Source organism: Natrix helvetica (assembly GCF_964273705.1).
Source record: "Natrix helvetica genome assembly, chromosome: 2".
NCBI lineage: Eukaryota > Metazoa > Chordata > Lepidosauria > Squamata > Natricidae > Natrix > Natrix helvetica.
This window is the reverse complement of record NC_138552.1, coordinates 114,042,339-114,060,676: the sequence shown is the minus strand read 5'-3', so window position 1 is coordinate 114,060,676 and position 18,338 is coordinate 114,042,339. Positions and strand designations below refer to the sequence as shown.

Below are 18,338 nucleotides of genomic sequence, written 5' to 3'. Positions count from 1 at the left end.
GGTGATGAATGTACAGTAATTATCTGTAATCAATTGTTAATTATACCCACCATTCAAAGCATCCAAGACCTACAAGACTTAAGATACCTATCTTGTGTCTTAGCCTTCCCCCAAACTCCAAAAAGCAAATTCCCCTTCCCCCGTTGGTCTCTCCTACTCTAGCAGCTATAAAGGGAATGCAGTAGGACTGTGTACTCCAGACAACATTCTTTACACCAACTGACCTAAATCTATAACCTTGGTTTCAGATCTCCAATCAGTTGCCAGTTATCCCTTTGAAGAGGAGATGGTAAATAGTACTTTGATACTTTGCCCAGATGGTTATGAGGCTTGGATTCATCAGTGTTTGTCCAGCAAACTAAACAGAGAGCTATTGAAAAGAAACCATTATTGAAAACAAAACAGAAAACAGGGCTTGTAACTCCTCCTCCTAGGATATTCCTGCAAGTGAATACATTCTCTTTCTACAAATAGTATTGCAAGCAAAGAAAGAGAGATGAACATCCCAATTCTTCTCTCATCCCAAAGTCTCAGGGCATCTGAATAAATGACCAAGTTCTAAAAAAAATAAACAAGAAGAAGGGCTGGAATTCACACACTGTTTCATCTACTTTGGATTTTATCATCCACTGAAAAATCCTGCAGGAAGGATGAATATGAATCTCAGGCGATGGTCAGCCCTAGTACTCATGGTACAACTGCTTTTCATCTTAGCAGGTAAGTAAATTATGGATGATAGTTAAGCGAAGGGTCAATATATTCAGATGGCAAGCATCGTTTTTTAAATAAAATTATAAAAAGCTCAGCAATTTCAAATGTAACATCTATTTGGGTAAATTGGTGAACAGCTTAAATGAGAAGATTATCAACCATGTAAAAGCAACTCTGGCTGAAGTAGAATAAACATTGCTTTGATAAAAGTAACTACTGTACCACATTTCAAATAGTTTTTGGGAAGTTGCTCACTACAGTCCTGAACAAATGTAATAACTATTAGATAATAGGGTTGTTATGGAGCCGTACCTGGAAAGAAGCAGAAATCAGTGGAAAGCTTTTGCAATGAAAGGATACAAGAAGATGGACTCCTGACAATGAATGTATCAAAACTCTATTCTTAAAAGCTTGCCTTTGCCAGTGAGGTGGCCACTTTTATTGATGACAGGATGTCAAAAACAAAAAGGGATTGGTCAAGAAATTCCAAATTCTGTAAAGTGGATGAAGTGTAAAGTGATAACATTCCATCACACATATAGTACAAGCTCTGCACACACCTTTTGCAAAATTCTTCATAGAGGACCATGAAACATTTGGGAGAATAAAAACTCAGAATATTCTAATTTGCAGGACACACTGACAGGGGAAATGTATGCAAAATGAACAATATTTGGGGACTATTAGCTATATAGATTAGATTCTCTTTTTAATAAAGGAACAGAAACAAATGAAAATAAACATTATTTCCCCTCAATTTTAATTTTAGAGTAACAATAGGTAACCTTTAACACTTTTCTCTCAAATAATAAAACAGATACAAGTAATAGTGATAGGTTTCATATTCATGAGAACAAATTGGATGCACAGAATGTTTGCGAATTTATGAAGGAGGGTATCTTTTAAACATTTAAACTAGTCTTATAAGGATTTGAATTAGTAGCTTTCTGCGTTTACATTGAGGATACTAGTTGGTAAAAGATAAACGTATCTGTTTACTTTTGAGGATCATTCATTCATTCTACACTCATGTATGCATACATACATGCATACATACCATGCCTTCTGTTCATCAATATGTCCAGATGCTGATGAACAAAAGTATGGTAATTCTCCTGAGACTACTAAGGACTGGTAGCCATGAATGCGGTTAACCACTTGGAAAAGAAGCATTAAATGTTTCAATTATAAGATTACTTTCAGTACTCTAAATGTGAATGATAGTGATCTGAGCTTAGAAATTATTCACTCAGTAAAAGCTGGATTCATGTGAGGATCTGAACAATTGTATAAAAAAAAATACGAGGATCTCAAGAAAGAAAGTTTTAGTTGTTGACTTAATTTCTAGGGTTACAATTTTAGGAAGTACCCTCATAAACTTTGCCTTCTCATTATTCTTCAGTCTATCATACTTGATTAAGTATTTTTTGGAGTATAACATACACCAAAATATTGAAGAGGTAATTTTTTTAAAAAAAAAATCCGCTCTGCAAACCTCCCAAACCTTCTGCACGCCTCATTTTTTTCAAAAATGGGGCATGCAGAGAATTTGACAGGCCTGCAAAGTGTTCCTGGGGACTGGGGGAGAGGGGGCAAAAACAAGCAAAAAACAACCTGTTTTTCCCCAAAACGGACCCATTTTTGGCCAAAAAATGGGCATGCATAGCCTTTAGGAGGCTTGTAGAGCACTCCTGGTGGCTGGGGGGGGGGGGGGGGGGAAGAGCAAAAAACAGCCAATTTTTTGCTAATTTTTGCCCTCCCCAGCCCCCAGGAGCACTGTGCAGGCCTACCAAACCCTCTGCACGTCAATTTTTGTGAAGGGCAGGGTTTCGGGAGGCGAAAAAATACCTTATTCAGTGTATAAGACGCACCCAGATTTTCACCCTCTTTTTGGGGGGTAAAAGGTGCACCTTATACTCTAAAAAATATGGGTAGCTTCTTTCTTTTTTCTTTTTTGGCCTTTGTAGAACAAATAAACTAGAGATAAACTTTTATACAATCAGACAGAGAAGCATAATAAGGATGATCAAGAATAGAAACTAAGTCCTGTGAGAAGAGAAAGAAGGAACTGGGAATGTTCAATAATGTTGACAGAAGAATCAATTTGCCCCAAGAAGTTGTGGGTGCCTCATCACTAAATGTTTTCCTGTGGAGGTTAAATTGTTGGGGTTACTTTAATTTGAATTCCTTCACTGAGTAGGGACTTAGATTTGATATGCTAAATGGCCCATTCAACTCTATGATTCTAATCCTTGTTCTTGGCTGTCCTTTACATAATCAGCCAATGCTATTCAGCTATAGGGATATAATTCATAGTGATAGTCATCCATTTTCTTGTGTGTGTTTTTTTCTTCAAACTATCCAGTTCAGCTTATGTTCAGTTAATAATCCAGCAATATATTATAGCACAGATATGGCCCAGCTTTGATTGTTCAACTTAGTCTTTAGCAGTTCCTCCACTCTTTGGATGTATTCTTTACTAATCCCCCTTTTTACTTGTCCATGCTTGGATATTATCCAATTGTAAAACGTCCAGATACCTGTAAGCTTTATCCTGATGGTTTCTAATGTTTGGCCATTCGGCATTTCAATTCATTTACCTCAATTTATTGCTACTGTAGTACATTTCTCTAGGCCAAATTCCATTGCTATATATGTGCTAAAAATTCTTACAATGTTTGTCAATGACTGGATTTCACTTCTGATTTTCCATAAAGCTTCTGATCATCCATAGAAAGCACATGTGCGGTTTTATTAGCATTTTTTGCTGTTTGATAATCAAGATTTGTTTTCTTCAAAATTACTGAAAGTGGGATCATAGCAGTGACAAATAATAAGGATTTAAATGAGTTTCCCTGCCTTTCCACATGTCTCTCCCAATGTTGACGTAGAATAGAATAGAATAGAATAGAATAGAATAGAATTCATTATTGGCCAAGTGTGATTGGACACTCAAGGAATTTGTCTTTGGTGCAGATGCTATCAGTATACATAAAAAGACAAGATACATTCGTTAAGAATCATAAGGTACAACACTTAATGATGGTCATAGGGTACAAATAAGCAATCAGGAAAAAATCAATATCAATATAAATTGTAAGGATACAAGCAACAAAGTTACAGTCCTGCAGTCATAAGTGGGAGGAGATGGGTGATAGGAACGATGAGAAGACTAATAGTAATAGTAATGCAACCTTAGTGAATAGTTTGACAATGGTGAGGGAATTATTTGTTTAGCAGAGTGATGGCGTTTGGGGGAAAAAACTGTTCTTGTGTCTAGTTGTCTTGGTGTGCAGTGCTCTATAGCATCACTTTGAGGGTAGGAGTTGAAACAATTTATGTCCAGGACACAAGGGCACGGCCCTCTTTTTGACTCGTGCAGTGCACAGGTCCTCAATGGAAAGCAGGTTGGCATTAATTGTTTTTTCTGCAGTTCTGATTATCCTCTGAAGTCTCTGTCTGTCTTGTTGGATTGCAGAACCAAACCAGACAGTTATAGAGGTGCAGATGACAGACTCAGTAATTCCTCTGTAGAACTTTATCAGCAGCTTCTTGGGCAGTTTGAGTTTCCTGAGTTGGCGCAGAAAGAACATTCTTTGTGGTGCTTTTTTGATGACATTTTTGGTGTTAGCTGTCCATTTTTGGTCTTGAGATATGATAGAACCTAGAAATGTGAAGGTCTCTACTGTTGATACTGTGTTGTCTAGTATTGTAATAGGTGGTAGTATGGGAGGGATTTTCCTAAAGTCTACCACCATTTCTATGGTTTTGAGTGTGTTCAGTTCCAGATTGTTCCAGTTGCACTATGAGGTTAGTTGTTCAACCTCCTGCCTGTATGTGGTTTCATCGTTGTCTCAATGTTATTATATTAACATTATTATTAATGTTTATTATTGTTCTTGTCACATTTCAGAGTCTAAGAATATTATGAAAAATCAAGAATGTGCTGAGTTCCAATCTGCACATTTACTATGGGGTACAAATCTCCAAGTTCGATTTCTTCTGTTTTCCTTTTCCAACCCCATCTGTGGACGGCTGCTTTCACAACAGGAGGACATCCAGGAGGTTGGATTCAATGCCAGCTTGGGAACTAAGATAATCATTCATGGTTTCAGGTACAAATATTCAAAAGTAAACATATGCCCTCTACATTATGTGTAATGGTATGTGGGGATATGTTGGAAGAGAGGACCAGGATATGCTTATGCTAAATCTCATTGTCAGGAAGAGAATTCTGTTGGAATTCACTTCTTGTTTTCTTTCAAATTTCTTTATATATATATTATAAATTTTTATTGATTTTAAAAAAAAATTCAAGGGAAAAAGGGTTAAGGGGTTATGGAACATTTTGACAGCTACATCGTGCGGGGGGAGGAGAACCCCCCCCCCGGGTCTTGCAACTTTTACAGAAAGGAAAAATAAAAAACTATGAACATTTGCATAGATATTAGCAGTTTTAGGCTTACACAAAATCGTCAGTATGTTTCAATCATTTTACTTTTGTCACTTCCTTAAAAATACATTGTAACAACATTTGAAAAAGTGTTTCAATTCACTTTTGTGATCTGAGTCTTCTCATTGTCGCATCCCCCCCTCCGTCTACTGGCAGAGCCTCAGCCCCTCCCTGTTTTGTTTCATGTGTGACATTCCCCTTGTCACCTAAGAGAGCAGTATGTTTTTTCATAAAAGCCTCTGCTTCCGCAACTGTGTTAATTCTGATTCTACTGATCTCCCAAAAAATCAACATGCCTTCTGGTAACAACCACTTATTGTATATTTTTTTTGCTAAGAAGGTATATTTCCTTCTCTTATCTCTTACTTTCTTCGGGATCTGCTTAAGAATGGTTATTTCTTTATCCTTATGGTCCTCCCCTTTGAGCTCCTAGAACCTCATCTCTTATAGTTTTTTCTAAGAAATTTAACATGAACTTCCCTTGGAACATTATGTGTTCTTGCATAGGCTGAGTTAATCCTATAAATCAGGTCAATATCCCACCCAAGCTGTTGTTTATCTCTGTTAATATATTCTGCTAACATTGTGGTCATGATCTCTTTAAGATCTTCATTTTCGACTTCTGGTAAGTTTTGAAACCTAAGAAAAAAAGACATCCTTTCAAATTCCGTTTTTATCACATGATTCTCAAATTCTGCATTCCCCCTTTGTATTGCCTCCAGGTCGCTTCTCATCCCAGTGGCACCCTCCTCCAGTACACCTATCCTCTGCTCATTTTGTGTAGTTTTTTGTTGTGTCTCTCTGAGCTGGTCATTTAAGTCCTGCAGCTGTTTTTTCATTTCATCCTGTCCCTTTAAGAGGGCCTGAAGCATCTGCTGAGTGGACAAGTCCTTTGAACTCTCTTCAGGGGCTCTAGGTTGTAAAAAACATCCCAGTTGTGACTGGTGAGCAATGGGGCTGGACGTAGAAGATGTCGGGGCCGATGAGGCCTTTCCTGGTGGAAATTTTTTAGGACCCATCATGAAGCTCCGGGATAGTTATTGTTCTATACAGAGAATGGTGTCCGTGAGAAGGCGCAGCCAGTAGAGACCACCAAACAGGCAAATCCAAAGGAGAATAAGTTGTTTAGTTCAAGACCAGAGCAGATGGGTGGATCAGAATATTCCAAATCCAGGGAAAAAAACTTGTTTGAAGAGGCTCCTGGAGATCTCTGGGGTGGAAATCAATTCAAGGTATCAAAGTCTTTCAAAGGAGGAGTCTCATGCACAAAGACAAAGAAGAAAGAGGAAGTGAGCCATCTTGGCTCAGCCAGCAACGGTGGTCAGGAAGCAACAAAGTCAGAGTTCCCATGCATAGTTAGAGAAGAATCAGTTCAACCATCCTTTCTCTCACAGTTGTAGTCAAAAGAAAAAAAAGATTTTTTTCCCCCATTGATTAAGGGAAGTGAAAGTATTTTAAACTTTTTAAAAACCTTTCTCTCTCTCCCTTGCAAGGGAGAGATTTTCCAAATGCCGCTTTTCCAAGGGGTGGTGGAAATTCCCTCCCCCCTCCAATTTTAGCTCCTCCACTGGTTGAAACAAAGTCCCAGAAAAAACTGCAAATCATTCAGAAAAGTAATTATTTTATCTCAGGCGCTTGAGGCAAACATGAGGCTCTATGCTTGTACAACCATTTATTTCAGAACCTAACAGACAAGAGCACCAACGGTCGCTCTGACAGCTCTTTTATACCCCGAGCTGTCAGAGCCACAACCAATAGAATTTTTCAAAATTTGCCCGCCTTTAACTAAACTCCATTGGAATTCCTTGTAATGTTCTTTCCATTATACTTTGGAATATAATGGAACGCTCTCTACATGGGGCTTCCCTTGAAATGCACTCGGAGACTGCAGTTGGTCCAGAATGCGGCCATGCGGGTGATTATGGGGAGTACTAAGTACTCCCATGTGACACCTCTCCTGCGCGAGCTGCACTGGCTTCCTGTGGTCTATCGAGTGCGTTTCAAGGTCTTGATTACGATCTTTAAAGCGCTCCATGGCTCAGGACCTAGTTACCTGCGGGATCGTATTCTGCCCCATACATCCCTACGACCCATCCGCTCACACAGAGAGGGACTTCTCCAGGTGCCGTCCACCAGACAGTGCCATGGGGCGGCGCCTAGGAGCAGAGCCTTCTCTGTGGCGGGCCCAGCCCTGTGGAATGACCTCCCCCCGGATATTAGGACCACTACTGACCTCCGCTCCTTCCGTGTCAAGCTCAAGACCCACCTTTTCCAAATAGCTGGCCTGGCTCAACCATAACTTTGTAACACTCCTGATGGGTTTTTTAATTTAGTAACTTTATTTAGGGGATTTTAAATTGTGTTTTAATTGTCTTTCACTTATAAGTCAACTCTCCTCCATGCACATATGTATATGTCTCTGTTCTTTTTGTATATATGTTTGTCTTATGTGTATTTTTATCTGTTTTGATTGTACGCCGCCCCGAGTCCTTTGGGAGAGGGTTGCGGCTAATCAAATAAAATTATTATTATTATTATTATTATTATTATTATTATTATTATTATTATTATTATTATTATTATTTCGGGTGCTACACAAACCCCAAATTGAAGTCTACAACAACGAAACGCTCCACGATGTGTCACTATCATTTGAGCGTCTGCTGTCGCATCGTCCACTTTTAATTGTTGATAAGCTTGAGCGAGGTCAAGCTTAGCAACAATTTTACCTGTACCTAATGAGTGCAGCAGTTGCTGTACTACGGGAACCAGATATGGGTGCGCTTGCAAGGCCTTATTGATAGTTGCCTTATAGTCGGCACATAATCTAATTGAACCATCTGCCTTCATTGGTATAACTATAGGTCAGTGATGGCGAACCTTTTTTGGCTCGCGTGCCACAAGTGGGGGGAGCGCAGGGGGGTTGAGTGCGGGCGTGCTGCACCCATAATGCAACGCGCGACCCCCCCCCAGTGCGCATGCATGCACAACACATGACCCCCCCATTTTTACATGTTTTTTTTGCCCTCCCCAGGCTCCAGGGTCTTTATAGGAGCCTGGGGAGGGCAAAAAGAGCCTCCCCCGGCCCCCCGGAGGCCCTCGGACGGTCCCTGAAGCCTTCAGAACGCTTAAAACCACCCTCCAAGCAAACCGGAAGTGACTTCTGGTTTGCTCGGAGGGTGGTTTTAAGCGTTCCGAAGGCTTCAGGGAGAGTCCCTGAAGCCTCCTGGGGGGGCAGGGGAGCCTCTTTTCACCCTCCCCAGGCTCCTATAAAGCCTCTGGACCCTGGGGAAGGCGAAAAATAGCTTTTAAAAAGGTGACCTCAGCTGGCCAGCATGCGCATGCGCGCTGGCCAGCTGACAGGGCAGCGCCTCGCGTGCCCTAACAAATGGTTCCACGTGCCACTTGTGGCACGCGTGCCATAGGTTCGCCATCACGGCTATAGGTGTTTCCCACCTCGAGTAATCAACGGGCTTTAATATCCCTTGCTGCAATAATTTGTCTATTTCCTGGTCTACCTTAGTTTGCAAAGCGAAAGGAACTCTTCTAGCCTTAAGTCTGATTGGGGCTATTTGAGGATCTAAATTAAAGGATATAGGAGATCCCTTAAATGTGCCTAATGAGTCATTGAATACCTCTGAGAACTCTTTGGTGAGTTCTTCAAATTCATTTGTGTCTTTGGTATTATGGATTCCTGTTATTTCTAAACCTAAGGCTTCAAACCAGTCCACTCCTAATAAAGTAGCTAAGGGTTTTGTTACTACGACCATAGGAAGTTTTCCTTTGAACTGACCATGTTCTACTAAAACCCTTCCGCTCCCTGTAAGAGGGATTGGATTGTTCTGATAGTCTTTTAGAATGCACTTGCACTTTTCTAGCTGGTTTTTTGAAAACCCTGGCACCAGTCTTTTAAGAGTGTCCCACGATATGATGGATTTTGAGGATCCCGTGTCTATTTCCATCTCACAAGGGGCTCCTTCGATGAGCACAGTTATGTATTTCTTCTTACGTTTGCCTGTAGTTGCCGATGCTGTGTTGATATTCTCCACTTCTTCATCCTCCTCCGGGTCCACAGCATAACAGTTGTCCGTCCCTCTGAATGGTCTTCGAATGGTAGGTTGGCTGCTTGTGCGATTGTGTGGCCTGGTCGCCATGTCAGCAGACGGTTGGGTAGCCCTACATACATAGGCTAGATGCCCCATCTTTCCGCAATAGTGGCAAACGGCTGTTTTAAATCTGCAGGTTGAGCACAAGTGATTTCCCCCACAGCTTAGGCAGCCAGCTTGAGGTAACGCACTGTTAGGCTTTTTTTTCCTGGCTGCGCTAATGTTTAAACGGCTCACTTCTTCTGGCAGCCAAGTGTCATCATTAAACTCCGCTGCTTGTTGATTTACTATGACAGAGGACACTGGTGGGTTGTGGAGAGATTGGTATCTCCTTATTTCAGCCGCTGATCTATCGGACTGCTCAGCAGCTCTGGCTTCGTCCATAGCGATGGCTAAATTTAAATCAGAGCGAGCCAATAAGTGCCTATGCAATCGAGGTCTTTTACCCCACAAATTAGCTGCTCTAACAGAGCGTCATCCAGGTCAGGAAATTCACAGTGTATTGCGGCGTTTCTTAGCGCAGCCACATATTGACTCACAGTCTCATTTTCGCCTTGAAGACACTGTCTGAATGCGTACCTTCTTGCGTAGCGGGATGGTTTGGGGGCATAGTGACCCTTAAGCTTATTTATTAATGTCTCCCAAGGTACATTAAATACTTGGGCTGGCACAACTAGGGCTCGTGCAGTGGCGAACATCTCAGGACCGCAGGAATTGAGAAAGTATCCCCTCCGCCTTTCATCTGACACATCTTTTAAATCATTAGCGAAAAGGAAACATTCAAACCTCTCAATAAAGGACTCCCACGATTCCCTTTCAGGCAAGTAAGCAGCGAACGGTGAAAGATTTGCCATGGTTACGGCTGCCAATTCAGATGTGGATGAATTAATCTTATAATATCGATTTTGAGTGCTTAGTTGCCTCAAGATCCCACCTTCGTCACCAAGTATTTTATCTCAGGCGCTTGAGGCAAACATGAGACTCTATGCTTGTACAACCATTTATTTCAGAACCTAACAGACACGAGCACCAATGGTCGCTCTGACAGCTCTTTTATACCCCGAGCTGTCAGAGCCACAACCAATAGAATTCTTCAAAACCTGCCCGCCTTTAACTAAACTCCATTGGCCCAATCACTGGCTGATTGACAGGGAAGGCGGCCAAGTACATACGTGACATAATAAACTGTAAAAGACCCAGGGGAGAGCCCCCACCTCACCGCACTTCAGCTGTTGCATTCAAATTAATCACTTCCTTCCAGGCTGCGCTCGGCGAAGTGCGCGAACGCGCTCCCTATGCTCCATGGCTCCTGGGGCAAGGCTGGAGACCCCCCCGTGGCTGCCGCCGTTCCAGTGGGTCCCAGCGAGCTGCCCCTATGGCAGGGTGCCCCTACAAGGCACCCTGTGCTCCCCCTGGGATTCAGGGGAGCCCACCGAGGCAGCGAAAAGGCAGACGTACGCGTCCGTCGCCTTCGGCTGCCGGAAGTCGTCTTCCAATCCAATTTCTACCTTCTACATACCTTTCTATGAAACTATACGCTCATCATAGTTGGACCATTCTTTGTAGCTACACATGCCATTCTTGTGACCTTTTGCCTGCAACTTCCCCTCACACTGAAAGCATATCTAGCTTTCCATTATTCTCTCTGGGTCCTGGAAGCTCCCCCTCCCCAGCCTTATCTTTTGCACGTCTCTTCCCTCAAGCCTCCTACATCCTGTGAAGGGAAGAAGAATCTGAATTGAAAGATATTTTAGATTCAGTGTAGAAGAGGCAGGCTGGAATATTTCATTTGCTGAATAAGATACCTAGTTACTGGCCATTTTGAGGAATGACCAGATGGTGTTCATGCAGCTCATCTTCTTCATCTGCATTCATTTCATCTGCAGTTCCCACTCAACTGTCAGCCGTTCTGACATGTTTATGGACACAGAGGGAGAATTTTGTATGGCTAATGAGAAGCAGAAATTGCTACATCTGAAGATGGTGGGAGAGTTCTGGGATGGAAAAGGTTCCTCACAAAAAAGGAGAAGAGATTAAAACATTTGCATTTACTGTTGATAGGTGACAGAAGGAATGATGGATAGAGATGCATGAAATAAATGGAAATTCTGATTGATGGGAAAAATAGAAATGGAAGGAGGAATACCTAACACTTCCAGACCCCTAAGAGGAAAAGAAGAAGAATATAGAAAATGATGTTCTGCAAGAGATGAATGAAATGTAGTCAGGAAGGAGCCAGTGGTTCCTAGACTAGAGAGAGCTTTTATGTCAACACAAAGCAAACACAGGTGTCTTCCAAGACCATCAAGAGAACAGCAAGGTATCCAGTGAATAGTGAAAGAGGAAAGAAAAATGCTAGAATCTTGATCTTACCTTCTGTATACTGCAGTGGACAAATCTCTGTATAGAGTATATGGCTTCATTATTATCTAGTAAAGAGACTAATCTTGGTTATGCACCAGTGACGTGCAGTCAGGTGAGGCAAGTGAGGCATAGCCTCACCACTCTCATCATGGAAAAAAAAAAGTAAAAGGAAAAAGTTGAGCTAGTTACTGCCTCACCGTGGATGACTCTGCTTAACTGTTAAAAAAAGCTGGAAAAGGTACGTGTGGGTTGGAGGGAGGGGGAGGAATTCAAACTTCATCCTCCTGGTGCTGTGCAGGGCTTTGGGCAAAGGCTGGAGGGAAGGACCCTGGCTTGCTTGTGCTCTCCCTCCTCAAGAGTAGTTTGATTGACTTCCGGTTCCGGCGGCTGATGGCGACGGGCAGAGACTGCTCGCCCCGCGCATCCCCGGTGGGCTCCCCACTCCTTGGGGGGCACATGACGCCCTGGAGAGGCGTTCTGCCGGAGGAGCGGCGCGGCGGGAGGACCCCTGCATTGGCGGCGGCCGTCGGGGGGCTCCCGCTTCACTCCAGGCACCGAGGAGCGCAAAGGGGAGGCGCGCTGAAGCGTCTTCGCTGTGAGGCTGTCCGGAAGAAAAAAAGAAACTTGAAGGATGTGGCGGCGATGCGGTGAGGTGTAGACTCCCTTCATACCTATTACCAACTCTAAAACTTGTCAGTTGTGTTAATTGGAACTTTTGGCTAACTTGGAGAAGTGCGGCTGGAGGGGAGGGGGATTTCCCCCCCCCCTTGGACAAGCGGCTAGAAACAAACGTGCTCGTAGCCCCAGGGAAGGAGGAGGGGGAGAGCCAAACCAAAGAGGTCACACTCCAACTAAATGGATCTTCAGATTTAAACCTTTAGATTTCAAGAAAATGTGATCTGGAAGCCTTGGGAACTTTGAATTTTGAAAACTTATTTGTTGCCTCAGTACCCGAAGTTGGCAGGGCAAGATGGCACACTTCCGTTGTCTTCATGAAAGGTGAACTTGACTCCACCTCTTAGCTTCAGGCTTCCGGTCTTTGTCTCCGTGTTATTTGGATAATTCTCTTGTGGATTGTTTGCTTTTGAACTTTTTGGAGTGAAAAACGTCTGTTCCCTGCCAGGGTGATTAGAGAGCTCCCTTGTGCCTGGTCTCTCTACCCCCTGGACTCCCTTGGCTGCTCTACAACTCTGACTGATTCTTCTCTATACTGACTGGACTCTCTATTACTAACAATGACATCTAAAAGACCACCTCCTGGAAAGTCTGGCTTTGCAGCCTCTGCCCCGACATCTGCAACTTCAAGTCCGAGCACACAATCAACATTGACAGCCTTTAAACAAGTTAAAACTACGGACTTGGAGTTTCACCAAATGTTTCAGCAAATTCTACAGGGACAAGAGGAAATAAAGAAACAACTGAAGGACATGAAAGAAGAAATTAGAGGGAACCAGGAAAAAATTAATAAGAACTCACAGAGACTGGATCTCTTGGAGCAGGGGGCGGCTGAGATGAGGGGGGGTGGAGGGCATGCAAAAGGGAAACAAAGAGCTTGACACCCAACAAATGAAAATAGAGTTTGAGAGAATGTCCTTTTATCTTAGGTTTCAGAATGTGATGGAGACAGATGATGAAAACATTAGGGACATCATGACAACTATCTTGGCTGAGTATACTCAGAAAGAAAAACAACAGATGGGGTGGGAAATAGACCTGGTTTATAGAGTGAACTCCGCATATGCTAGAACACACAATGTCCCCAGGGAGGTACACATTAAATTTCTTAGGAAAAGCACAAGAGATGAAATTCTGAATACACAAAGGGGACAAGCCCTGATATACAAAGATAAGGAGATAACCATACTGAAACAGATCCCCAAGAAAGTGAGGGAGAAAAGAAAATATTATTCGCAATTGGCGAATAAATTATACCAGAAGGGTGTGTGGTTTCGTTGGTTGCTGCCTGAAGGTATGTTAATATTCTGGGAGGAGACAAGGGTCAGAATTAATATACCCATAGAGGCGCAGGCCTTTATGGAAAAAAATAAATTACTCCTAGAAAAACCAGAAGACATCCCAGTAGATACACAAGACACGGGAGGGGCCGGAGCACTGCCAACAGGGGGAGATGGGGCGACATCAAGAAAGCTCAGATCACACAAATAAGTAAGAAAATCCACATGACATAAATTGATTGAAATTACTAATGAATCTACCACACTGACTATATGTTATTATATAATATTTGAATGCTATGCAAATGTACACCATGAGTCTGGAGGGGGGGGTATACCTACCGCAGTTTGCGGCTGCCACAATTTGTAACTTTCCCCATACCTTTTCCTTTTGTAAAACACCAAAAAACCAATAAAACTTTGTTTAAAAAAAAAGAGTAGTTTGATTGCAGGCAGAGCCACGTTGTGGGGCCAGTGTGTGTGCTACAGCATGGCTCTTTGCCTGGCTTCCTGCCTCCTCCTGTGGTCTCCTCACTGGTGCTCTCCCTCCCCAAGTGTAGTGACTTCCTCCCCAGGCCCCCATTCATTTCTCTCTCACACACACACAGCTGGATAAAACTATATAAAAATCTAGCCCAGCTTCACTGATTACAAGTTTGAAAAGGCAACGTGGCTCCGCCTGCAATCAAACTACACTTGGGGAGGGAGAGCACAAGCGAGCACTGAGGAGACCACAGGAGGAGGCAGGAAGCCAGGCAAAGAGCCATGCTGTAGTACACACACTTCCCCCCAGCCTCTTTCTTTTGGAAGGCTCAGATCGGCTCCCCTCCGGCTTCTCTGCCTCTCCTCTCACCCCAGCCTGCCAGCAGGAGGTGGTGGGTGGGCTTTATTCTGTTCCACCCAGACAGCAGGCTGCATTTGCAATGGTGGAGGTGTTTGGGAAAGGCAGCAGGGGAATGGGGGGGGGGGCAGAGGAGCTGCTTTCAAGCCACTGGAAAAGATATCCAATCCAACTTTTGTGTGTGGGGGGGTTTGTTTGAGAGTGAGTGAGAGAGGGAAGGGGTAGGAGAGATAGTCCAATCCAACTTCTGTGTGTGTGTGTGTGTGTGTGTTTGAGAGAGGGGGAGGAAGGGAGAGAGGGAGGAAGGAGGGGAAGGAGAAAAAAAAAAGAAAGGAGCAAAGGAGAAAAAAAATGCTGTCGCTTTAAATTGGAACTGAGCATGCCTGGCTGTGGAATTCTGGGAGTTGAAGTCCACAAGTCTAAAAATATTTGAAACCTAGCACTGTGTCAGTGCCTCACCAGTCATAAACCTCACCGCACGTCACTGTTATGCACATGCTTTTGAATAAGCCAAATTTTGAAAAAGAACTTAGATTTCTAGGAAGCTTGAGATATCTGCTATGAACGTAGCTTGCGCCATTAGCTTTACTGTATATTGAGGGTTTCATGATTTGTTGGATTTTAAACCTTGCAGATTAGGCTTTGCCCTTCCTTTATAAATGGAGGTGCTCTCACAAATTATCTTGCTTGTATTTCTCTTTAGGGCACTGGGCACCAAACCGTCATGGATAGAGGCACTGATTCAAGCCTTCCTAGAGGTAGCCAACGTCAATGTGATTGCTGTAGATTGGGTGCAGGGAGCCACAGCAGCCTATCCTACTGCAGTAGAAAATGTTATGAAATTGGGACTGGAAATTTCTACTTTTATCCGCAAGTTACTGGTAAGTAGAACTTCCTGAAAAAGTACTGAATCCAATGTTGCTCAAGTACTTTCTCTCTAGGGAGAAAAGTATCAAACAGAATACTCATGTGGCAAATATAACTATGTGCAAAGAGAACGATGGTATTTAGGGACTCCAGACTTTTTGTATATACCTGCTGGTAGCATTAGCAAATGTGCCTTTTTCAGTGGCATCTATTAGTAATGTAAATGACTTCATGATGTTAATGTGCATGGGCTTTTTTTCCTATTTCCACTTAACCACAGTGCAAGGTTCCCCTCTCCCTCCAAGTCAGGCTGCACCAAAGCCACAAAGTTTGGGGACTGCTGCTTTAAAGGAAAAAACACTTTGGGATGCTTGAGAAACTCTAAAAAGTGTGATAATAAATGCTCAAACAAAAATAATACCACAGAGAAAGAAAAAAACAAGAGACCCCAGATGAAACCAGCATGGTTGCATGAAAAGTTCCCTCCCTCCCTCCCTCCCTCCCTCCCTCCCTCTCCCTCCCCATCTATCTATCTATCTATCTATCTATCTATCTATCTATCTATCTATCTATCTATCTATCTATCTATCATCTATATATATATATATCTATATATGTGTGTGTGTGTGTACGTCTTTGGTTGTTCGGGTTTTCTCCCGCGTAGAATTGGAAGTATTTGTACCTTATCCATCACTTTCTTCCCCTCTCTCCTCCTCCTCCTTACTTTCTTCTCTCTGTCTTCCTTTTCTTCTCTACTTCCCCTTCCTTCTCCTCTCTCCCCTTTCCACTCCTTCTTTCTCTTCTCCTCTTCCCCCCCTGTCCTTTTTCCTCTCCCTCTCTTCTTCCCTTACCTCTCTCCTCTACTTCACACTCTTCATCTCATTTATTTGGTGTATTTCAGACTCTGAGCGAGCTCCATTTTATGTAGATGGCATTTATAATTCCTTTTCAATGTACATATTTAATTTTAACATATATCTTTCTCTTTCTTTTTTAAAAGAGAAAAAACATACACATATAGTAATTGTATTTTTAACCACCACCACCCCCAGCCTAATTTTGGCCGAGATGTAGACCTGATTACAATTCCCAGCTATTCTCATTGTTATATTTATATAATTATGCATCCTTACATGCCCCAAATTTGTGATCTGTCTTTGTAATCTCAATAATTTCCCAGTGTAGGTATATTTCATGTTCCCTCTCCATTTTTCCATATCTTGGCTTAGGTTAACCTTAATTGTCTTTAAATAACAATCCTTACTGTTCAATGTTCATTACAATTCCCTTAATCTACTATATAGAATAACAAGCGGTACACACTTCACTTTGTTCATCATCTTAGGAGTTCTATATGTATCCATGTTACCAGTGACGTGCGGTGAGGTTTATGACTGGTGAGGCACTCACACAGTGCTGAGTTTCAAATATTTTTAGACTTGTGGACTTCAACTCCCAGAATTCCACAGCCAGGCATGCTCAGTTCCAATTTAAAGCGACAGCATTTGTTTTTCTCCTTTGCTCCTTCTTTCTTTTTCTTTTTCTTCTCTTTCCCCTCCTCCCTCCTTCTCTCCCTTCCTCCCCCTCTCTCAAACACACACACACACACACACACAGAAGTTGGATTGGACTATCTCTCCTACCCCCTCCCTCTTCACTCACTCTCAAACAAACCCCCCACACACACACAAGTTGGATTGCATATCTTTTCCAGTGGCTTGAAAGCAGCTCCTCTGCCATCCCCCCCCCATTCCCCTGCTGCCTTTCCCAAACACCTCCACCATTGCAAATGCAATACAATACAATACAATAGTAGAGTTGGAAGGGACCTTGGAGGCCTTCTAGTCCAACCCCCTGCCTAGGCAGGAAACCCTATACCATTTCAGGCAAATGGCTATCCAACATCTTCTTAAAGACTTCCAGTGTTGGGGGGTTCACAACTTCTGGAGGCAAGCTGTTCCACTGATTAATTGTTCTAACTGTCAGGAAATTTCTCCTCAGTTCTAAGTTGCTTCTTTCCTTGATTAGTTTCCACCCACTGCTTCTTGTTCTACCCTCAGGTGCCTTGCAGCCTGCTGTCTGGGTGGGAAATGCCTGGAACACAATAAAGCCCACCCACTACCTCCTGCTGGCAGGCTGGGGTGAGAGGAGAGGCAGAGAAGCCGGAGGGGAGCCGAGCCGAGCCTTCCAAAAGAAAGAGGCTGGGGGGAAGTGTGTGTACTACAGCATGGCTCTTTGCCTGGCTTCCTGCCTCCTCCTGTGGTCTCCTCAGTGCTCGCTTGTGCTCTCCCTCCCCAAGTGTAGTTTGATTGCAGGTGGAGCCACGTTGCCTTTTCAAACTTGTAATCAGTGAAGCTGGGCTAGATTTTTATATAGTTTTATCCAGCTGTGTGTGTGAGAGAGAGAAATGAATGGGGGCCTGGGGAGGAAGTCACTACACTTGGGGAGGGAGAGCACCAGTGAGGTTAAGCAGAGTCATCCACGGTGAGGCAGCAACTAGCTCAGCTTTTTCTTTTTACTTTTTTTTTTCATGATGAGAGTGGTGAGGCTGTGCCTCACTTGCCTCACCTGACTGCACGTCACTGCACGTTACATATATTTTAACCCATACTTAATTGTCTTTCCATTGTCATATTCAATCATTTAGCAACTCAGTTTAATTATCATATATAAAAGTGAATCACATACCTCTGCTTTACATTCTCCCCATAACAGTTTCACATTTGCCCCTATTCCATATATTTTAACCTTTATTTAATTATCTTTCCATTATCATATTCAATCAGTTAGCAGTTCAATTTTATTATCATATATAGGAGTAAACCACATCAGCTTTATATTTCCCCATATAACAGTTTCTAATTATCTCATTTTTTTCCTAGTAAGTCTTTTATCCCACTTCTCTATTCCTGTCTTCTCCCTTTTCTTTGTTTTGATGCGTCCACTCACTTCAATTTTCTCCAAGCCACTGTCAAACCCAATGAAATCTTTTGTATTTCCCTTTTTGGGGGCATAACCCCCCTCTACAGTTTTCCCTATGC

General features: G+C 42.8%; 1 protein-coding gene across 1 annotated transcript in view; it reads left to right on the top strand.

Moving 5' to 3' along the window:
• The first annotated feature begins 238 nt into the window (after nucleotides 1-238).
• The window catches only part of PLA1A (phospholipase A1 member A), a 39,910-nt gene continuing 21,810 nt past the window's right edge, over nucleotides 239-18,338 (top strand). Inside the window, exons 1-3 of the mRNA XM_081945785.1 lie at nucleotides 239-717; nucleotides 4,625-4,826; nucleotides 15,134-15,311. Of these exons, the coding sequence (XP_081801911.1) occupies nucleotides 651-717; nucleotides 4,625-4,826; nucleotides 15,134-15,311 (447 nt within the window). The 5' untranslated portion in view covers nucleotides 239-650. The remainder of the gene's footprint in view (nucleotides 718-4,624; nucleotides 4,827-15,133; nucleotides 15,312-18,338) is intronic.